Raw genomic sequence first — 23718 nt, 5'->3', positions numbered from 1 at the left:
CTATCAGCTGCCGTGCTTGCCGGTGGGAGGCAGACAGAGCGGGCAACATATTTTCCACATAAACCTAGGCAAGTTCCAAAAGGAGCAGGAGTTTAACTTATTTTTGCAGCGATGAGAATAATGCCTTAAAGTGCACGTCAGTGCTCTCTTCTGTACGGGCCAACCACTCCGACAGCCCAGGAGTGAGGCGCACACTGCACCCAGCTGTAACTCAGTCAGTTGAATGACCTGGTACAAGCAACATTTGACATGTCAAAATGTTATGCAAACAACAATGCTGCTTTAAAGTGTACCTGTCAGGGCCAAGCAGAATTTTTTTTTAATTTTATATATGTGCCAAACAAAAACCACAGAAACCATGCTTTGGTGGGTGTCACTTTAATAATAGTTTTAAAGAGTACATTGTTGGGTTCCGACTCCTGTGACACTGCCAAACTCCAAACATTGCGGCGGTTAAGGCAAGGACTCCTCCTACTACAGCTGCTGCTCTCAGCCACAACACAGTGTGCGAATCCGGATCAACACCTAGTGAAGAAAGTTAGGAAGCTACATGTGATCAGTGAAAAGGTCCAAATATATATTTCTTTTGAACACTGCACCACTTTTGTCCTTAGGTTGTGGGTTATATTGCAGTTTTGTTTCATTAAAGTGAATAGGTCTTGGATAGGTGTGATTTTATTTTATATTTTTTTAAATAAATGATCTCCATCCCTGGCAAGCCCCTTTAAACACTATTCATTACCTTTGACTCTCTTGGGTAAGTTTTTGCCCAAATCTATTAAGTCACCATCCATGGAGTCTTCCTTTTCAGCACCAACAAAATCTGGATCAGATGTTTCGTTCTGCATATCATAATCCCAAATGTCTCCTGATGAAATGTACCATACATAACTAATGGGAAGTCAGCAGCATTGAGTCCTTATACAAGACCATAGATCAAAGGCTAGGACATTAACAAATGGTTAAGGAACAAACATTTTACCTTGAGTGCTAAAATACAAGTCAACGTTCATGTGAGATGGTGTTTCAGGGTCAATGAAGTTAACAGGGCCTTTGCTTACTGTGATCTCCTCCCAGCTTTCCTTGGTGGCTCGTTCTGCAGATAAACATTGTAAATTCTTTGACTTCCAGCTGAAACACTCCACACAATGCTTTAACATAGAAGCTCTTACTTTTTCTTTGGCCACATGAGGTTCTGCAGGATTCTGTTGCAGATGGGACACATACAGCAGCACTGCAGTGAAAGTACACCTGGAACATTAAATTGAAAAAGCCTCCATAAAAGAATGAGTAACGACAGTACAGATCAAGCTACGGTATTGCCAAAACGTATGCACTGGCTGTCGCCATGTTTATATAGACATGCAAGCTGTATCAATGTTTCTACATAGGATCTCCCCATTACAACTCAGTCAGGTTTCAGATCTACGGTCAGATTATGGCTCCTCCATATTACTTAAATTTAAACCTTGAAATCTCACTGGCCCCACCGATCCATTGGTATTTGCCAACATACTACCTCTAGTAAAACGCATGCAATAAAATATCAAATATACTTTACCAGTCCACCAAGAGAATGTTGCCCATTTGGAGCCATAAATGTGAAGGTACTGACAATGAAACGTTGGTAGTGGGTTGGGTACTGCACAGCCTGTGAGGAAGTGCCAACTGGGAGTTGCCTAGTCATGTAGTTGTCTCCAGTAAAGGGGCATCTGAAATACACATCACATGGTTACAAGGTTCAAACCGTCCCTATGGCATAAAAGCTTTTTATTTTCTAATCTTACCCATTTACTAGTATGGGCCACTGGACTTTTTGAGCGGGATCTGAACTGGGAGTGGCCCAACAGTTATCCAACATTAGAATAAGGCTTTGATCTGTTCTTCCTAGTATGTGGACCTCCAAGGACACAGGATCTCTGAGAAATTTAGTCACAGGATACTCGTTGTCCATGTAGTATGATGTATAGGCCTCATCTACAAGATACAAATTTAAGACAAAATAAGCCATGTTAGGCTGGGTCCAGTTATTTGCATCACAAACTTACAGCAATTTGCTGCACAAAAGTGGAAGAGATTTGAGATGCTAGCAACATGTACTATGCTGAAAATTTCCAAGAAGTCAAACTTCATGTTTAGTCTGAAACCCATGGCAAAACCTGTACCAGAAGTTATTTGCTACAGATGGGCCCAGCCAGTTTCATAATTGCCTTGCTTCAGGCAAAGAAGTTGGCCAGGGAGGTGTTATCAGACCTGCGGTCAGGCAAGGGGCTTGGAGCTGGAATACAGATGCCAAAATGCATATGTAACACTCCTGTGTAAAACACAGCCACAGCAATAAGTAGGACTCCCCAAAGGTGGGCATTATGTGCCGTGTATAAGATTTGTACAGGCTGGCAAGCACCCATACGTAGCCACAAACAGTTAACACATTGCAATATGACCAGTCAGATGTTACCTTTAGCTATCCTCATCTCCAGCACCAGAGGTCCAGTAGTTGACACAGGAAGTGGTGGAGGCAGTGTAAGCACTTCGACTTGTAGCGGGACATCGCCAGTCTGAGCATAGCTACAGAGGACAGTCAACCTTGGAGACAGGGAAATATTTGAGTATTTTGGGAATATATCACTATGATGACCCTTTTAGGCGCCATTAGATGTCATGAAATTCATGGTGCCAGACTTCATTTTTCTTAGAGTAAAATTTCCACTATTTTGCTACCATTGGGCCAGGTTCACACTTACGAAGTTCAAAAAAAAATTATGTCCGGAGTGCATTAGACAGCACTGGGACCGCGTGGACATTGCCTTCCAATGTCTGGAGTAGATTCAGCCTGAAGAACGAACAAGTTCATTTTTTTGGTGGCAGATTGAGTGGTGGGACGTCGGCCAATGAAGTTCTGTGTGCACTGTGCAGTGTAATCGCCGATCAAAGTTTCTAAGCAGACTTCCGGTAGGAAATTCTGTAGTGTGAACCTAGCCTTATAGTACACAGACCGATAGTCCTGAGCAAGATTTCACCCCCAATAAAATCAGTCTGGAATGGGCCTCTCAGCAAGGGCCCAGAGGCAGCCACATTGGCTGTAACTATGGCTCATATGCCTTGCCAACTGCATTAGTGCTCTTACCTCATTGTACTGTCTCTTGTGATTGAGGACCCTTGCCAGGTCTTAACATCCATAGTGGCTTGAACAGTATTTTCATACACAATTGTGTTACCAATAAGCTGCCAACGGATGGAAAATTGTTTAGAGACATAAGCAGTCACAAAAAAGTTACTAAAAATAATGCACATTACAGCTAGAGAAAAATTTGACTCTCATTAAGATTTCTTTTTCTGAAAGTGAATATTCCTACCTTCCATTATGGCAAACACACAAACCCTGGCATGTTTCATTGGCAGAGGCCACCTTGCTTAAGCTTGCCCAGCCATGGTAACAAAATACAAGTCATTTATTTTATTCTTACCCGACTCCCTTTACCACAGGAAAGAGGAAACTGAAACACGAGAAAAGTTGAACTCTTGGAAGTCGTCATTTCCGAGCATGATGAAGAATCTACACCAAGGACAGAAGCAGATTCCAAGATCAAGGATGGCGCAGTCAGATCTTTTGAGACAGTGATCAAAACCTGCCCTTCATCTGTACACCGTGTAGTCACTGGAAGAGGAAACAGTATGGACTGTTCAGCCTTCACAATTGTCATGAATGAAATTTTTTTTTATATATATTATATATATTTTTTTCTCTAATCTTAAATAACTTCTATTGATCAACCAAAAACTGCATATGATTTTGCAGAACAGCGCAACACATTAGATCTGGTCATTGCTGTCAGTCCCTTGTAAGACTAGTAAATAAAAACTAAGAATGTGCGTGATCTGTGCACCCCAAGCTATTTAATGACTAAAATCCATTTTTTGTGTTAGTAACATGTTCTCCTAAACTAAAAAAAAAAAAAAAAAAAAACAACAACATGCATGCCAGGGAAAGGGGTTAACTTACACTTGTTTCCATAATAACACTGAGGCAGGTCTCCTGGAGAGAAGCAGCATCCTAGTTGCTCACAGACGTCAGAAGGCACAGACGAGTTAGCACACAACAAGCGGTCAGTTCTCTGGATGGCAGCACAGTCACTAGGGCTTGGAGCATCCAAAGCTGGGAAAGAATTTAGAAAACTTCTATAGAAGCATTCAAGGAGACTTTTTTTCTGTATATGGGGATATATGAAGGCTAATTTTTTTGCACCATGATCTGAAGTTTTTATCAGTACCATTTTCATGGTACTTTTTGATAGCCTTTTACACTTTTTTTAGGGTATACAAAGTGACCAAAAATACACAAATTTGGTTTAACACAAAAATGTTAATGCCGTACACATAAAAAAATTCCATAGTATGGACATTTATGCACGCGGCGATACCACATATGTTTATTTGATTTTCTTTTTATAAATAGGAAGGAGGTTGATTCAAAATTATGGGAAGTGGTTAAATCACATTAACTTTTTCTTCACTTTTTTCCAGTGTTATAGCCCCCATAGAGGACTATAACATGCAATACCTTGATTGCAGACACCGATCAATGCAGAGCCATAGCATTGCATTGATCAGTGCTCTGCTGCTTCAGCCTGGATCTGCGGTCAACTTTGATTGTGGCATCTAAAGGGTCAATACCGATATCAGCCTGATAGGCGATGTCCGATATTAGCCACAGGTCCTGGCTGCTGATTGCAACTGGGACCTGTCGGGTATGGGAGCAGGCCAGTACTAAGCTGCTGTATACTGCAGAGGAATCTTCTCTTTTTGAATTTCCTTTCTTTCTGACCACAATTGCTCTCTGCTGCCACCTCTGTCCATGTTAGGAACTGTCCAGAGCTGGAGAGGTTTGCTATGGGGATTTGCTCCTACTCTGGACAGTCCCTAAAAGGAACAGAGGTGTAACCACTGGTCAGTCAGAAAGGAAATTCAAGAAGAAAAGTAGTATACAGCAGCTGAAGTACTAGGAGGATTATGATTTTTAAATAGAAGTAATTTACAAATACATGTAACTTTTTCTGGCACCAGAAGTATTTTTTGTTTTCCACTGGAGTACCCGTTATTACCTGGTAAGGGTGGGCACTTTAGGTCCTTTTTATGGTGTTCCACTTGACCATTCTTAATACGTTCCATGATCAGAGTCATGACATGATCTCCCTGCTGAACAGAAGATGCATAAATTATACATAGAGATCATATTCCCAGTGTAACAAGTTTAAAAGCACAACTGCCAAGTGCTGTACAACACTAACCCTTGGTCCAAAAAAATAAAAAAAAAAACTCGCCCAATAGCTGTATTTTTGTGGACCCAACCTTTAGTTCTACATTACTAAATAAGCCATGATGATCCATAATCAGTTTATCATTACTATGGAGGACAGAGTGGCTGTCAACTTTAATACAGCCACGTGAGACCAGTTTTGGGTTTGCATATAAGACTTTCAAAAACCCCTCTCCTAATTGGTTGCTTTAGACCAGTGGTCGCCAACCAGCATGCTGGGTAGCAGTTTTCATGCCAAATCACCACTTGACCTACCTCTTGTCTGACATAGCATCCATCATAACTAGCACCAATGGTCATTGAGCCATCTAGGTTTTGTGCTACCCAGAGGCCACAAGTCGTGTCATTGTGCAGATCTTGAAACTTTCCCTCATGGTCTAGAAGAAAGACAAAGTTCAACTCATACAATAAATAAGTTATCCATATTATAATATAACTAAAATGGCATAACAACCTGTCATGATTTATGGCAACTTTAGTTCTACTGCATTAGAGTGGGAGGGTTCCTAGGACATGAATTTCAAATTAGTGGGGGTTAAAATCCATCAACCAGGGGGTGACCTGACCCCCTGTGCTATAAAGGCATCGTAGTTGCAAATTACATGTTCCCCCCCCCCCCCCACCTTTTAAAAATCATAACCCTTTCAGTTTTGCACCTAAAGAGCCATATTATGGTTTATATTTTGTGCCACCAATTCTACTTTGCAGTGACATTAGTAATTTTGCCAAAAAAAAAAAAAAACACAGCGAAGCAAAAAAATAAAAAATAAAAAATTGAGAGACAAAATTGAAAAAAAAAAAAAAAGCCATTTTGTAACTTTTGGGGGCTTCCGTTTCTACACAGTACATTTTTCGTAAAACATTACACTTATCTTTATTCTGTAGGTCCATACGATTAAAATGATACCCTACTTATATAGGTTTGATTTTGTTGTACTTCTGGAAAAAAAAAATCATAACTACATGCACGAAAATGTATATGTTTAAAATTGTCATCTTCTGACCCCTATAACTTTACTTTATCGTGTATCGGGCGGTATGAGGGCTCATTTCTTGCGCCGTGATCTGAAGTTTTTAGCGGTACCATTTTTGTATTGATCGGACTTTTTGATCATCTTTTTTCACGATATAAAAAGTGACCAAAAATATGTCATTTTGGACTTTGGAATTTTTTTTGCGCGTACGCCATTGACCGTGCGGTTTAATTATTGATATATTTTTATAGTTCGGACATTTATGCACACAGCGACATGTTTATTTAGATCTTTTTTTTATGGGAAAAGGGGTGATTTGGACTTTTATTAGGGAAAGGGTTAAATCACACTTACTGTAAAAGGTAAAAAAAATAAAAATAAAAAGTGTTATAGCCCCCATAGGGAACTATAACACTGCAAACGTTGATCTTTTACGCAGATCACTGCAAAGCCATAGCTTTGCGTTGATCAGCGTTATCGGCGGTCGATTGCTCAAGCCTGCATCTAAGGCTTGGAGCAATCAATCGCCGATCGGACGCGCCGGAAGGTAAGAGGACCTCCGCTCATGCCCTAGCTGATTGGGACACTGCATTTTCACTGCGGTGGTCCCGATCAGCCCCACTGAGCAGCCAGGAAGCTTTTACTTTCGTTTTACTTGCGGCGTTCAACTTTGAATGCCACGTCTAAAGGGTTAATAGCATGCAGCATCGCGATCGCTGCCACGCGCTATTAGCCCCGGGTCCCGGCTTCAGTTGCATGCTGGGACTGACCCGATATGACACGGGTTCACCGGCTGACCCCGCGTTATATCTCGGGAGCTGGCCAAGGACGTAAATATACAAGTCCTTGGTCGTTAAGTGGTTAAATATACCGGCAGTGCGTTTATTCAACCAATCCTCCAACTCCCGGAATGTTGCACCATAACCTATAGCAGGGTTTCCCAACCAAAGAGCCGCCCGCTGTTGCAAAACTACAACTTCCAGCATGCCCGGACAGCCGTTGGCTGTCCGGGCATGCTGGGAGTTGTAGTTTTTGCAACAGCGGGAGGCACACCTGGTTGGGAAATACTGACCCATAATATATACTACAACATGCTGGGAGTTGTAGTTTTCGTTTGGGGCAGCTGCTGAGCCTCAGGCTGTATCAGGGCATGCTGGGAGTTGTAGTTAGTAACTAACTGCAACTCCAGAAATAAAAAAAGTCACAAAAGAGTGGTACTGTTCAAAACTACAGATCGGGATGCAAAAATAAATATGAGCCCTCATACAGGCCCATATAAAAAGGAGAAAACATGGGGTTATAGGGGTCAGCATAGGACAACATTTCCCTCGTATATGTACCTGTGATTTTACACATTTATAGTTATGCAAATTAGCATGGCCTTTTTTTGGGGCGCAAGAAAGGTGACAGCCCTACTCATAGGGACAAGTTGTAAAAATCCCAGTAGCAGCACCACTCTTGGCTATAGGCTATATCTGGAGTGATTTTCCCACAACAACCAATCACAGCTCAGCTTTCACTTTACCTCAGCTCCTTAGCTGAGCTGTGATTGGTCGCTGCGGGAAAATCCCTTTATTTGTTCTACCACACAGTTTTGTAAATCTGGGCCATTGGGTCTCAGCCACGAGACAAGCTGTGATCATGGGTAATAGACTTTTCGGCACTTCAGTGTTTTGCCAGACAGTCCAAGTCATTCTCTCCATAGTCTGAAGCAGGGAGTTAGTCAGATTTGATTGACAGCCAGGGAGTTCAGCACATGCAGCCATTCACCATATTCTATATACGGGCCTGTACGAGGACTTTTTTTGCATCCTGATCTGTTTTGAACAGTACAACTTAGGTTTTGAATTTTTTATTTATTTATTTTTTATTCTGGAGTTGCAGTTAGTTACTAACTACAACTCCCAGCATGCCCTGATACATCCTGTGATTATATATCATAACAGCCCATTTAGTGACTAAATATCATAAATTAGTAATGAGCAGTAGAGATGAGCGAACTTACAGTAAATTCGATTCGTCACGAACTTCTCGGCTCGGCAGTTGACGACTTTTCCTGCATAAATTAGTTCAGCTTTCAGGTGCTCCCGTGGGCTGGAAAAGGTGGATACAGTCCTAGGAGAATCTTTCCTAGGACTGTATCCACCTTTTCCAGCCCACCGGAGCACTTTAAAGCTAAACTAATTTATGCAGGATAAGTCATCAACTGCCGAGCCGAGAAGTTCGTGACGAATCGAATTTACTGTAAGTTCACTCATCTCTAATGAGCAGCATTGCCCATATTCCAATTCGCCATATTTCACGAATATTCATCCTATAGTTGCAAATTCGTTATATTCGATGAAGAAAACAGTGAGGGGGGGGGGGGCGGGCGGCGCTTCGGCAACTTTACTATTGGTTGCTAGGGACCTCTGACAAGTGTATTTGCATCATTCTAATTGGCCCACAAGTAAAAAAAAAGGAGGAATATGTAAATATTCACATATGCAGAAAAAAAAAAAAATAAATAAAATAAAAAAAATATATATATATATATATATATATATATATATATATATATATATATATATAAAAATATTGGCAATTTCAAATATTCACGATAATTCAAAATGCAAATATTCGGGTCCAACACTTATCATAATGCCAGTAAACCCCTTCAACTAACTTCATCTTGAGAAGGGATCTATTGTACTTACCCAACACTGTCAAAGCAGAAGCAAATTCTGTATGTATAGAAGGAAGAGAAAACCTCAGATCACTGGACCGACATTGCAGATTGGGGACTTCATCTAAAAACCCCTCAATGCCAGATACTAAACATTGGAAGCTACAGCACCAGACAACCACTAGCAGCTCCAGCACCCACCCCATCTTAACTATAGCTCCCAATACTCCCAGTAACCACAGATCAGTCCTTTATACCGTGAGAAGGAGGGAAGGGTCTCATTGTGATTGGACATGGATGAGACTACCTACAGGTGTATATTATCAGCGGATAACAAACCTCCATTCAGGGTGTTCATACACTTACAGTAAATTCAATTCGTCACAAACTTCTCGGCTCGGCAGTTGATGACTTTTCCTGCATAAATTAGTTCAGCTTTCAGGTGCTTCGGTGGGCTGGAAAAGGTGGATACAGTCCTAGGAGACTCTTTCCTAGGACTGTATCCACCTTTTCCAGCCCACCGGAGCACCGGAAAGCTGAACTAATTTATGCAGGAAAAGACAGCAACCGCCGAGCCGAGAAGTTTGTGACGAATCGAATTTACTGTAAGTTCGCTCATCTCTAATTGCAATCATTTTATACAAAGCGGAGAATAGATTATAAAAATAGAGAAGAATTCTCAGCCTTTCCTTTATGGATTACATACTTTGGCTAATTCGTGGTACTGGACCTAATTACTGCATGTGTTTTTGGTGCGAATTACCAAAATCTTTGTAAAAATTTGGATTTTTATGGAAATGCGGTAAAATGTGCCATTTCTTACTGGGATTTAGGTAATTTATGGCAAAAACACATGCAGTTATTAGGCTCAGTTCCCATTATGTCCCTGCCCCCGTTCATCTTATTCGTATACTGTTAGGCTAGGTTCACACTGCGGAATCTCCGGGCAGAACATTTCTGCCAGGAGATTCCGAGTGTGGCCAGTGGTGACTGAATCATACGGCGCTAGGACCGCGCAGACACTGAAGTCTTCAATAGACTGCAATGCGTTCCGCGAGTATTTCAGCCTGAAGAATGAACAACGCCATTCTTCAGGCTGAAATTTTCAAGTGGATTTTCCGTTCACAAATTCCGAAGTGTGAAACCCGTTCACTATACAGTACATTTTAGTAAGCGGAATTTCTGCCTGCAATTTCAAAGCGTGATTCAGGCGGAAATTCCGTAGTTTGAACCTAGCCTAAGGCTAGGTTCACACTGCAGAATTTCTGGGCAGAATTTCTGCCGGAGACTGAACCGGGGGTGCTAGGACCGAGCAGACTGCATTGCTGCTCCCATAGACTGCAATGCATTTCTGGGTGAATCTTTTTGGAGAAATGCTCAGAAATGCATTGCCATCTATGGGGACGGCAATGTAGTCCACGCGGTCCTAGTGCCGCCGACTCGATCTCCGGCAGAAATTCTGCCCAGAAGTGAACCTAGCCTAAGAGGGAGCAGTGGATCAAATTCACTTCTATTGTTGTATAGAATGACTTAGTGACTCAGTTCAACATATCTGCTATTTTAGGCAAACTTATAATGGGGGCTGAGGTGCTTTTGAAATGGCGCATACATCCCGAAAGGAGAAACTAGATGACTCAGTTCAGCCATACAAGAGAATGGTGTCTGCTGCTCCCTTTAACAGTATAAGAGTACACGTTGGCATACCGTTTTCAGTGGGATAGTGACGGATATAATTAATTAGGGCAGCAATGTAGCTGCGGTACGGTTAATTACGGTAGCTGCATCTTCATAAATGCCATTAGGGTAGGTTCATGCTACATTAGTGCCCCCATTAGTCATATCTGTCAGCATTCTACCATAAACGGGATGCCTACATAAACTGTTAATGGGAGCAGCAGACCACCATTAATTTGACCCTTGTTATGAACCTTTAAGGACATGTAAAGGAAGGACTTATACTTCTCCCTTAGGCTAAGTTTCTACTTTTTTTTTTTTTTTTGGGGGGGGGGGGAGGATAACGCCAAGAAAAACGTCAATTCTGCCAAAAAACGCTGCGGCCAGATGTTAGCTGTAAATCAATGGGTAATCGGTAAATTTTTATTCCACTTGGCGTTTTTTAGTCAAAATTGTGGCGTTTTTCTCCCATAGAAGTCTATGGAAGTGAAAAAAACGCCAAGAAAAACGATATGTGGGTTTTAACTTTGGTGTTTTTGCAGGCGGTTTTTATTCTTTTTTTGGACTTCAGCAATCCAAAAAAGTGATGGAGATATAATTTTTTATAAAATTTCGTAGGGTACCATTAAAAAAAATTTATAAAAAAGATACAGTAGTGAAGGAAAAAATTGTATCTAATGAAATGTATCTTTTTTATAACACACTGTTCCATGATGGGAGTAGTATTACCTGTACTAATTGACAGATTGCCCGTTGCGATTCTCCTGTATAATGTATAGATGCGGCCGGCCGCTTTTCTATGGTCTCCTGCACTGCCGTAAATATACACCTATTCATATTTCCTGCAGAGAGCTGTGATTGGCCAGTTGGTTCCAGCCAATCACAACTCTCTGTGGGAAATAGGAATATGTGTATATATACGTCAGTGCAGGGGACTAGAGATGAGCGAACTTACAGTAAATTTGATTCGCCACGAACTTCTCGGCTCGGCAGTTGATGACTTATCCTGCGTAAATTAGTTCAACTTTCAGGTGCTTCGGTGGGCTTGAAAAGGTGGATACATTCCTAGGAAAGAGTCTCCTAGGACTGTATCCACCTTTTCCAGCCCACCGGAGCACCTGAAAGCTGAACTAATTTACGCAGGATAAGCCATCAACTGCCGAGCCGAGAAGTTTGTGACGAATCGACTTTACTGTAAGTTCGCTCATCTCTACAGGGGACCATAGAAGAGCGGCCGCCCGCATCTATACATTATACAGGAGGATCAGGAGTGACATCCACTGTGATCTTTCCTTAACTGCCAGTACTACTACTCCCAACATGGAGCACAGTCTGCTTCATGCTGGGAGCTGTAGTACCTGCTTTAAAATATCGCAACAGGTGTCAGAAATTACACTCGCTGCGATCTGTCTATTAATGCAGGTACTACAGCTCCCAACGTGGAGCAGAGTGTGCTCCATGTTGGGAGTAGTAGTACCTGTAGGTAAGAACAAATCACAGAGATATTGCAGAGATGCAGAGCGGCTGTATACAGCGCTCGCATCTCTGCACTATACTCCGGCCGGCCACTTATTCATTCATATTTCCCTCTGAGAGCTGTGATTGGCTGCAACCATCCGGCCAATCACCACTCTGGGCGTAAAATACGAATGAGTGATGTTTTATTCACATCACTGGCTTAGTACAGAGCAGAGATGTGAGCGCTGTATAGAGCCGTTCCACATCTCTGCTATATTATGGATGATCGCATCGGGTGTCACAACTGACACCCGGGGCGATATGTCTATTAGTACAGGTACTACTACTCCCATTATGGAACAGTCTGTTCCATGCTGGGAGTAGTAGTACTACCTAAAAAAAATTAAAAAATAGAGAAAAAAAGTGAAACACACACACTTTATTAAAAAATAATTAAAATATAAATTTTGTAAAATATTTTTTTTTCCATCACTACTGCGTACTTTTTTTTTAATTATTATTGGTACCCAACAAATTTTGGGTACCAAAAAAGACTGCCAAGGTGCAATTTCCACACAAATGAAAAAACGCCAGAAAAAAACCCCAGATGCAGGAAATTTTTCTGGCGTTTTTTCTTGCGTTTTTTCAAACCAAAAAAACGCAGGACAAAAAAGCAAGTAGAAACTTAGCCTCATGGATCCACTTCTAACTTTAGCTCAAAAATTGCAGTGGCAGTTTTCGAAAAATTGTCAGAAAAAAAACCAAATGGAAAACCTAAGGTTGTGTTTCCACACCAGTAACCACCAGCAGGAAATCTGCTGTTACACTACAATTCATTAGAACAGATTTTCAGACTGCCAACAGACAAGTTCAAATTAATAGTAGCGTAACTTGCTGCAGGAAACCCTCTGCTATTTATCAGGCTAAGTTTTGACTTGGTTCTTTTGTGGCCCAAAAAAACACAAGAAAAAAAAGCCAGAAAAAACAATGCGTTTTTTGCCTTTGAGTGGAAATTGCATTTTTGGCCCCTTTGACATTTTTTCGAAGTTTGTTGGGTGCCAAAAAAAAAAAAAAAATGCAGTAGTGATGGAAATAAATTTAGCTGTCAATGATGAAAATGTAGTTTGTGTGTGTTTTTCACTTTTTATTTCTTTAATTTTTATATTTTTAGGTAGTACTGCTACTCCCAGTATGGAACACACTGTTCCATGATGGGACTAGTAGTTCCTGTACTAATAGACAGATCGCCCGGTGTCACCCCTGACACCCGATACGATCGTCCATAATATAGCAGAGATGTGAAGCCGCTCCACATGTCAGGGATGAAGGATGATCGCAGGGGGTGTCAGGAGTGACACCCGCTGTGATCTGTCCTTAACTGCAGGTACTACTGCTCCCAACATGGGCCAGAGTGTGCTCCATGTTGGGAGTAGTAGTACCTGCAGTTAAGGACAGATCACAGCGGATGTCACTCCTGACACCCGCTGTGATCCTCCTGTATAATGTATAGACAACGACATGTGGGTTTTAACTATGGTGTTTTTACAGGCAGTTTTTATTCTTTTTTGGACTTTAGCGATCCAAAAAAGTGATGAGTGGTGAGATACCTTTTTAAATAAAATTTCATAGTGTACCATTAACCCCTTAAGGACCGGGGGGTTTTCCGTTTTTGCATTTTCGTTTTTTGCTCCTTGCCTTTAAAAATATCATAACTCTTTCAATTTTGCACCTAAAAATCCATATGATGGCTTATTTTTTGCGCCACCAATTCTACTTTGTAATGACGTCAGTCATTTTGCCCAAAAATTTACGGTGAAAAAAAAATCATTGTGCGACAAAATTGAAAAAAAAACGCTGTTTTGTAACTTTTGGGGGCTTCCGTTTCTACGTAGTACATTTTTCGGTAAAAATGACACCTGATATTTATTCTGTAGGTTCATACGATTAAAATGATACCCTACTTATATAGGTTTGATTTTGTCGGACTTCTGGAAAAAATCATAACTACATGCAGGAAAATTAATACGTTTAAAATTGTCATCTTCTGACCCCTATAACTTTTTTATTTTTCCGTGTATGGGGCGGTATTAGGGCTCATTTTTTGCGCCGTGATCTGAAGTTTTTAACGGTACCATTTTTGCATTGATAGGACTTATTGATCGCTTTTTATTTATTTTTAAATGATATAAAAAGTGACCAAAAATGCACAATTTTGGACTTTGGAATTTTTTTCCGCGCACGCCATTGACCGAGCGGTTTAATTAATGATATATTTTTATAATTCGGACATTTCCGCACGTGGTGATACCATATATGTTTATTTTTATTTTTATTTACACTGTGTTTTTTTTTTGTTGGAAAAGGGGGGTGATTCAAACTTTTAATAGGGGAGGAGTTAAATGATCTTTATTCACTTTTTTTTCACTTTTTTTTTGCAGTGTTATAGGTCCCATAGGGACACTGCACACACTGATCTTCATCATTGATCACTGGTTTCTCATAAGAAACCAGTGATCAACGATCTCAGGCACTGAGCAGTCATTCGGCGATCGGACAGTGAGGAGGCAGGAAGGGGCCCTCCCGCTGTCCTGTCAGCTGTTTGGGATGCCGCGATTAGCCGCGGCTATCCCGAACAGCCCTACTGAGCTAGCCGGCCACTTTCACTTTTAGCCGCGCGGCTCAGTACTGAGCGCGCGGCTAAAGGGTTAATAGCGCGCGACGCCGCGATCGGCGCTGCGCGCTATTAGAGGCGGGTCCCGGCTTCACTATGACGCCGGGCCCGCCGTGATATGACGCGGGGTTACTGTGTAACCCCGCGTTATATCAGGAGAGCAGGACCAAGGACGTACCGGTACGTCCTTGGTCCTTAAGGGGTTAAAAATATATATATATTAAAAAAGATACAGTAGTGATGGAAAAAATTGTATTTAATGAAATTTATCTTTTTTATAACAACATTTTTATTAATTTTTAAACAGGGATCAATTTATGTGGGCGGACAGGGCACTAAAAATGTAGCTGACAATAATAAAAATGTAGTGTGTGTGTGTTTTTTTCACTTTTTTTTTTTTACATTCATAGGTAGTACTATTACTCCCAGCATAGAACATGGAACCATCTGGCCACTCACAGCTCTCTGCGGGAATTATGAATATGGGTATATATATATATATATATATATATATATATATATATACACATCAGTGCAGGTGACCATAGAAGAGCGGCCAGCCGCATCTATACATTATACAGGAGGAACGCAATGGGTGTCAGAAGTGACACCCGGGGCGATCTGGAAATTAGTACAGGTACTACTCCCATCGTGGAACAGTGTGTTTCATGATGAGAGTAGTAGTACTCCCTAAAAAATTTAAAAAAACATACACACTACATTTTTATTATTGTCAGCTACATTTTTAGTGCCCTGCCCACCCCCATAAATTGTTCCCTGTTTAATAATTAATTAAAATTTAGTTATAAAAAAGATACATTTCGTTAAATACAATTTTTTAATCTTTTTAAATATTTTTTTTTAATGGTACACTACAAAATATTTAATAAAAAAGGTATCTCCAAATCGTCCAAAAAAGAATAAAAACCGCCTGCAAAAACACCGAAGTTAAAACCCACATGTCTTTTTTCTTGGCGTTTTTTTTACTCCCATAGACTTCTATGGGAGAAAAATGTCACAATTTGAGGGGAAAAAACACCATAGGCTCAACAAGCTGCGACTTTGCAAAACCGCTAAGGAGCTAAAAAAGAGTGAAAAAAATGCCAAAAGGATAAAAAATGCAAACATGAAATGGGGGGCTCAATCCAGTACTCTAGTACAATGGGTGCTACTCAGTGAAAAAAGATTCAATATATCCAATGGAAAGAAAGCTACACTGAAATACAGTAGCACACTAAAAATATATAATATAAATATACAAGTAATCTTTATTGCACAATGACATAACAGATAAAACTGGCCATTTAGAGCCAAAGCACAATTCAGAGGAGAGGCCATGAACCCCTTCCCCTGGAGAAAAGCACCCGTCCCAAAAATATTATAAGATGTAATACCTGATGCACCCCAGTCAGCTCACCACATAGCTTTGTGGTGTCTTACGAACAGGATATGGGTGTGTGCCTACAGCTGTTGCCACCATTAAAGAGAACTCCCCCATTAAGAACTGTGATTAATGAACTCTGCAAAGATTTCACAAGCTGTGAATAATTGTGCGCACATGTGTGTACAGGACTGTGCTTACAATACTGTGTGTGAGAAGTGCGCACGAAAAGTAAGGGGGGAGGCGAAGTTTTTACGATCCTACGATCCTCTGGGCCATTCATCCCTGAAGGGGTTAATTACTTGCCCGAAAAGCGCGCAAAGACAGCCTTCACTCCTCCACAACCCGCCCCTGGGCGTGGACATCAAGTGCACTTGTCGCAGCCCAAAGGGAACTTAAATTCAGTGTTGTTGTTTGCTGGGGAACCAGAAGTCGGGGCTGCACCGATGACGTCCTTCCGGTCGGCAGCCATTTTGGAGAAGCCCCATATAAAAGGAGCACTGCAGGGCGACCTCTTCAGTCTGCACAAGGAAAAGAAGAGTACAGACATGGCGGAGAGCAGCATTCCACGTGGAGGGAGTTCCAAGATGGCGCCTGAACAACTGTTCCAAGATATGGCCGACCGCCTGCAGCGGTTGTCGCTCAGCACTGAGGGGACCCACGATCTACCTCCATTGCCTGATGACGATTTTAGCTGGTCACCCCGACAGGGGAATCTCCAGGGACTTCAAGAGCGGCATCACCGGTGAGACTGTCCCCTCACCATCGGACATGGGAGTCCTGGGCCGAGATCCCAACGAAGGAATCCATTGTTAGTACCCCGGCGGAAGCCGCGTTTTTACTCCTCCTCCAGGCCAGAGCCAGAAGTCCCCCTGTCCCAGCTTACCCTGCCGAGTGCACGACCGCGCTCAACCCCTCTGCCCAAGTGGGTGTTTGGGGATGAACCGGAGCTTGTCCAATATATGTGGGACCATGTTCTGCCCGCTCCGGGAAAATCTCATCCACCGGTCCCCACAGCCCAGCCTGCAGGGAGGCCGAAACAGCTAAAATCATAGAGAAGCTGAAAGCCTGACATAGGGAGCTTCATGGGCCAAAAGATATTCATCTCCCTTATGAGGAAAGGGTTAAACAGCAAACCGACACAAAACAGCTGGAGGCCCTTTACATTCGAATGTGGGACTACCCCCCGAGAGGGTGAAACAGAGCTAGAGCAACCAATGCGCTACAGTCATAAAGTTCGATAAGTCCAGGGGGTATGGTACCCTCCAGGATTGCAGGCACGGGGGTACCATCCTATCTACCTAAGAGATGTCACTCGTTGGAAGAGGGGGAAATTGTGGAGTACACCCCAGTTAAAGGTCTGCGGGGTGAATGGGCTGCAGCGGTCGCAAGGCCCAAAAACTCCACACAGCTCCCGTTCAAGTATTTCCCCTCTGATGACTGGGAGGCAGATCCATTTGGACTCAGGCCTACAAGGCCTTCTACAACTGCCAGCAGAGAAAAGCCAAGCTTCAGTTCCCACAACGTGGATCTTCTGCATCAACCAAGGTCCCACCATGATGTCTCCATGTCTGCAAATGTGCCCAGGCCTACTCCCACTGAGGAGGTTTGGCCTAAACTGCGGGCACCGACCACTGTGCCATATGCATACTCCGTGCCCAGAGGTTTGGCCTGACCACCAGACACCTACAAAGGTGCCACAGCCTACTCCTACAAAAGAGGTGAGGCCGGATCAACAGGCACCAACCATTGTTTCAGTGGCCCCAGCAGCGGCTGTTAACTTCATGGTTAATGTGAACCCATCCGTATCCCAGTCCAGGCTCACGATTGTTTCCTGGGATACAACCATTAACCCTGTAAAGGGGTCCTCACCTCGCTCAGAGTCCAAGAGGGGTAATAATCCAATCAGGCGAGGGTGGGGCATCCGAAGAGATTTTGTGGTGTCCCGGTACCGTATTGCATACCGTACCTAGTGTAGAGGTCCCCAAAGTCAGAGTAACTACCGCTCAGGTAGGGTCCCTCAGTTGGGACAGCCCCTAGTCGCCTCTCCTTAAGTCTAATTCTCTAATGTTAATACATGTATATATTTAATAATAATGTATATCTAATATAGTGTAAAGTACTTACCTTGTTTAGCGTCGCAGGACCTTCGGTCATGTGACCATGTTAAATATCCTCTATGGTATGTTGGAGGACCATTGGAGGTCCTTGGGTCACGTGTTGCCCACAAATCTTTGTAATGGTGATTGACACAATCACCCTGCCCATATAAGGGAGCTGTAGCCAATTATCGCTCTCTTGGGTTGCTGCTCTCGTGGATGCCGGACTAGCAGGATGGATCTGCGCGACTTGCAAAGACATGCTAGGCCTGAAAACCTACCGGCCTCAGCTGAACTAAGACCGTGAGTTCTAAACTACCCCCGATAATGCTAGCGTGACTGCTGGACCGCAACCAAATCCCCTAAATTCAGTGGAACAGCGAATAGTACCTTAAAGACTCTAAATTGCTAAGGTCCCAACCTTTGTCAATCTCCAAAGAAATCAGTTGTATGCATAGAGACTGTTCAGTTTATGAAGCTTGCAGAAAACCTTCAGTAAAAGTTATACCTGTTATAGAAAACTCTCCGGTTGTGGACATTCTATTATTATCTACCTCCCTATCACTCTTGGGAAGGGTGGTGGGACAAGCATTACTGAGGAGCCCTCACCCTGGCGTCACGAATAGCAAGGGTTAACAAGCACCCATTAGTCACCGCACCGCTACACTCCATATACCCTACATCCCCCCCAGGCTATCACATAGCTTTTTGGCATCACAAACAGGATACGGGTGTGTGCCTCCAGCTATTGCCACCAAGTAAAGTGTACTCCCCCTGTATAAAAGACTGTACCCATGTGTTACGAAGCACCATATAAGTGTACGGAAGTTTGCGCATGGTGCCGTGTGAGAGCACATGCGAAAAGTAAGGGGGGAGAGGAAAATTTTATTGCTGCAGAAATGAGTAAAGTGAGTAAAGTGTATGCTACGATCCTCTAGTCCGGTCAGCAATGCAAGAGTTAACCCGCTGCCAGAAAAGCGCGCAAAGAAAGCCCGCGCTGCGCCACGACCCTTTCGGCTGTGAGTGTCTCGCAGCCGAAAGGGAACTTAAAGACAGAGTTGTTGTTTCCAGGGGGACAGGAAGTCGGGGCTGCACCGATGATGTCCTTCCGGCCGGCAGCCCTTTTGGTGAAGCCCATTATAAAGGGAACCCTGCACAGCGACCTCTTCAGTCTGCACAAATGAGAGCCGGAAGGTACAGACATGGCGGAGATCAGCGTTCCACGTGGCGTACACCCCAAGATGGCACTGGAACAAAGGAAAGTTGCGGCAGTCGCAGCCCAACTGTTCCACGATCTTGCCGACCGTTTGCAGCGGTTGTCTTTGGATGAAGAGGGGGCCTGCAATCTTCCCTCACTGCCCGATGATGACGACGACTGGCATGATACCCCTCCAGGGGGCACCGTAGGGACATCTGGAACTCCTTCACCGGGGAGACTGTCCACCGGACATGGGGTTCGTGGGCTGAGATCCCGATGGAGGAATCCTCTGTGAGTACACCATCAGAGGCTGCTTTCTCTTCCTCCACCAGCCCTGAGCCAGAAATACCCCTGTCCGCTTTGCAGAGTGTACGACCGCGCTCACCAAAATTGCCCCAATGGGTCTTTGGGGTGAACCTGACTTTATTCAGTACATGTATGATGTGCTTCAACTGGGAAACCCCTTTTACCGGTTCCTAAGGCACAGCAGGAAAGGGCCCGTCAGGAGGCCGAAATAGCCGACTTGATGGACAAGCTAAAGGCCCGACACAGAGAACTGCATGCCCCCAAGCATGTGCATCTGCCTCATGAGGAGAGGATCCGCTACCAGGAGAACACCAAAGAGATGGAGGCACTCTTCATACGCATGTGGGACCATCCCCGAGAAGGGGAGAAGCCCTTGGAATGTTGTAGAGCAACAGTGGCCAAGTTCAACAAGGTCAGAGGTTACGGTACCCTTCTTGATTGCCACACCGGCTATACCATCCTCGTAAACCAGCGAGCTGTACAGAGGCCATATCTTCACAAAAAGTTCCATTCCCTGGAGGTAGGTGAAATAGTGGAGTACACCCCCGTCCAGGGCCTGCAAGGAGAGTGGGCTGCCGCAGTCACCAGACCAGCAGCTCCAACCCAACTTCCCTTCAAGTACTTTCCCTCTGATGATTGGGAAGCGGATCCCTTCCAGCTGAGGCCGAAATGGCCTGCTACTGACACCTCCACCTGCGAACCCCAGGAGGAGTCTCTACAGCAGCAGCCACTTCCTTCTACCTTCAACAAAGTACCCTGGACTACTCCTATCCAGAAGGTTTGGCCTCGATTGCGGGTCCCAACCAAAGTACCTAGGCTTACTCCCGATGTGGAGGTTTGGCCTGCTCATCAGGCACCGACAAATGTGCTGCGGCCCACTCCCGACGAGGAGGTGGAGCCGAATCAACCAGCACCAACTGTTAGCCTCAATCCTACAGTGTCACACTCTACCCTTACCAATGTGGTATAGGAGAGCCACATTAACTCTTTGCCTGCTCGTTATTCTGAGAGGGGTAGAGGCTCTAGGCGAGGAGCAGGACGACATCGCAAGAGTTTCATCTGAGCTGTGACACCCATATTGTTTTAAAGTTTTTTTTCTTCTTCACAGACTTTCTGCAACCTTTAAGAAGTGTGCCTAACAGGACTGTGCTAAGACTGTTCGAATTGTAACGTAACCATCAAGTTTTTGTGCCTGGTCCTTAGACCAAGAGACTCCTAGCGGCTGGAGATTCGTAAGTGTGTGCCCGGCTAGAGCTGGTAGCCGTGAAGTTTAGACTCTTAGTGCAGGTGGACTGCTGATCCTTGCACGCTTGTTTACATGTATATACCTCAATAGTAACGTGACATTTTTGCTAAAAATTGCAATTTTCAGGTGAATGCCCCTGAACCCTCTTGGAGTGTCTAATAAATGTTTATGCTAGTGTAACTAAAGGTAAATGGGTATTGTACACAGAAAAATTTGGGTCACGTGATGCCCACTAATCTTTGTAATGGTGATTGACACAAGTATGGACCAATTAGCACTAGTCCAGCCCCTGCCCATAAAAGGGAGCTGTAGCCAATTATCGCTCTCTTAGGTTGCTGCTCTCGTGGATGCCGGACTAGCAGGACGGATCTGCGCGACTTGCAAAGACATGCTAGGCCTGAAAACTTACCGGCCTCAGCTGAACTAAGACCGTGAGTTCTAAACTACCCCCGCTAATGCTAGCGTGACTGCTGGACTGCAACCAAATCCCCTAAATCCAGTGGAACAGCGAATAGTACCTTAACGACTCTAAATTGCTAAGGTCCCAACCTTTGTCAATCTCCAAAGAAAGCAGTTGTATGCATAGAGACTGTTCAGTTTATGAAGCTTGCAGAAAACTTTCAGTAAAAATTATACCTGTTTAAGAAAACTCTCCGGTTGTGGACATTCTATTATTATCTACCTCCCTATCGCTCTTAGGAAGGGTGGCGGTAGGACAAGCATTACTGAGAAGCCCCCACCCTGGCGTCACGAATAGCAAGGGTTAACAAGCACCCTTTAGTCACCGCACAGCTACACTCCCCATACCCTACATCCCCCATCACAATTTCAAGTGGAGCCTTATTAACTTTCTTGTGTGGTAGCTTGGGGGGTGTAGGGTGAATAGGGTGTAGCTGTGCAGTGATGAAAGGGTGTTGCATTAACCCTTAACTGTCGTGATGCCAGGGTGCGGGTTCCTCCTCATATATATATCCTACCGCCACCCGTCTTAGGAACGATAGGGAGGAATAAAGAATTGTCCACAAGCAGACTTGTAGTAACTGGAAATACCTTTACTGCAAACTTTATGCAGGATGAAATCAACAAACAGTCTATACAGAGGACCGGTACTTAGGCTCCTCACAGGTTGGTTGGGACAGAGCTCAGCTCGCTGTCATATCCCAGGGAAAGAGAGCGATGATTGGGTAACAGTGCCCTTATATCTGAAGGGGCAGGCTCAAAGCGTATTGGTCCCCCAAACCTGTCAGTCCTATTACAAAGGATTGTGGTACATCAGGTGGCACAATCACGTGACCTGGAAGGTCCTTACCTTAGCAACACATTTACTGTAGATCACATGACCTAAGTTCCTGGAAGTAACCTTTATAAAATAAAATATATACAATATACAAATTAAATTAAATTAAAGAAGGAAGAGGTGACTAGGAGTTATCCCATTAAGAGACTCCTATCAGGACGAAGGAACTCTGACTATGGGGACTTACGACACAAGGTACAGGACCAGGTCCAGTACCAGGACACCACACTTGGTTTAGTGTCTTTTGTTTCTGCAGACTGTTATGGATGCAACATGTTCAAGAAAGTGCCTGGCTGGACTGTGCCACGAAAAGTTCCTGTTATGTAACGTAATCATCAAGCTTTTGTCCGGCCCATGGCTGAGAGATTCCTAGTACTGGGAGATTCATAAGTGTGTTCCCAGGCGTATGTGGTAGCCGTGTCTTTTTATGGACTCTTAGCACAGGTGGACTGTAGTTCCTTGTGTGACTGTTCTATTGTATATACCTCTAGAGTAATATATTTTCCTTTTTTGTGCAGCAAATTTGCACTAATGTCAGATGAATACACCTAAACATTTAGATTAAGTTTAGACCATGTAAATGGTTATTGTACAGGGATTACACAAGTACACAATTTTCTTGTAGGTGTTGTAGTAGTTGGTCTTGGGTGCCCCCCCCCCCCCCCCAGCACCTTCTGAAAAAAAAAACATTCCCTTAAAGGGGTACTACGCCCCTAGACATCTTATCCCCTATCCAAAAGATAGGGGATAAGATGTCAGATCGCCACAGTCCCGTTGCTGGGGACCCTCGGGATCCCCGCTGCGGCACCCTGCTATCATTACAGCACAGAGCGAGTTCGCTCTGTGCGTAATGACGGGCGATACAGGGGACGGAGCAGCGTGATGTCATGGCTCCGCCCCTCATGACATCACGACCCGTCCCCTTAATGCAAGTCTATGGCAGGGGGCGTGATGATCGCCACGCCCCCTACCATAGACTTGTATTGAAAGGGGTGGACCGTGATGTCACGAGGGGCGGAGCCGTGACATAACAATGCTCCGGCCCCTGTATTGCCCGTCATTACGTGCAGAGCGAACTCACTCTGTGCTGTAATGATAGCGCAGTGCCGCAGCGGGGATTCCGGGGCTCCCCAGCAGCGGGACCGCGGCGATCTGGCATCTTATCCCCTATCCTTTGGATAGGGGATAAGATGTCTAGGGGCGGAGTACCCCTTTAAGATGCCAAGACTAATCTCATGTAGTTTCATGTACACATAGTACATCTCATAATTCTACTAGTGTACCTACCTCATGCTAAATTTCAATACACATAACACAAAAAAATATCTGACACTTCCAAAATTCAAGCTTTAGAGACTGTAACATTCAATTTTTCAGTTCCATACCACTGTTTGTACACTAACTTGTTTTCTTTCCTACGTGTTCAGAATGC

General features: G+C 43.7%; 1 protein-coding gene and 1 long non-coding RNA gene across 4 annotated transcripts in view; one reads left to right on the top strand and one right to left on the bottom strand.

The window, feature by feature from the left end:
* Window positions 1-372: 372 nt before the first annotated feature.
* LOC130267323 (zona pellucida sperm-binding protein 4-like) overlaps window positions 373-23718 on the bottom strand; it is a 49463-nt gene continuing 26117 nt past the window's right edge. The window contains exons 3-14 of one of the 2 annotated variants that reach the window (XM_056516892.1): window positions 5573-5694; window positions 5103-5196; window positions 4004-4156; window positions 3468-3658; window positions 3128-3225; window positions 2459-2586; window positions 1788-1977; window positions 1562-1712; window positions 1173-1251; window positions 983-1096; window positions 743-868; window positions 373-525 (exon numbers count right to left, since the gene is read on the bottom strand). In XM_056516892.1, the coding sequence (XP_056372867.1) occupies window positions 374-525; window positions 743-868; window positions 983-1096; window positions 1173-1251; window positions 1562-1712; window positions 1788-1977; window positions 2459-2586; window positions 3128-3225; window positions 3468-3658; window positions 4004-4156; window positions 5103-5196; window positions 5573-5617 (1521 nt within the window). In that variant the 5' untranslated portion in view covers window positions 5618-5694 and the 3' untranslated portion in view covers window position 373. The remainder of the gene's footprint in view (window positions 526-742; window positions 869-982; window positions 1097-1172; window positions 1252-1561; window positions 1713-1787; window positions 1978-2458; window positions 2587-3127; window positions 3226-3467; window positions 3659-4003; window positions 4157-5102; window positions 5197-5572; window positions 5695-23718) is intronic. The other variant, XM_056516893.1, reaches the window with a different exon arrangement.
* LOC130267326 (uncharacterized) overlaps window positions 7888-23718 on the top strand; it is a 46907-nt gene continuing 31076 nt past the window's right edge. For both annotated transcript variants that reach the window (XR_008843144.1, XR_008843143.1), the window contains exon 1: window positions 7888-7936. This is a non-coding gene — a long non-coding RNA (uncharacterized LOC130267326). The remainder of the gene's footprint in view (window positions 7937-23718) is intronic.

This window comes from Hyla sarda, chromosome 4 (genome assembly GCF_029499605.1).
Source record: "Hyla sarda isolate aHylSar1 chromosome 4, aHylSar1.hap1, whole genome shotgun sequence".
NCBI lineage: Eukaryota > Metazoa > Chordata > Amphibia > Anura > Hylidae > Hyla > Hyla sarda.
The sequence above is the reverse complement of the archived record's forward strand: the minus strand, read 5'-3'. Positions and strand labels throughout refer to the sequence as shown.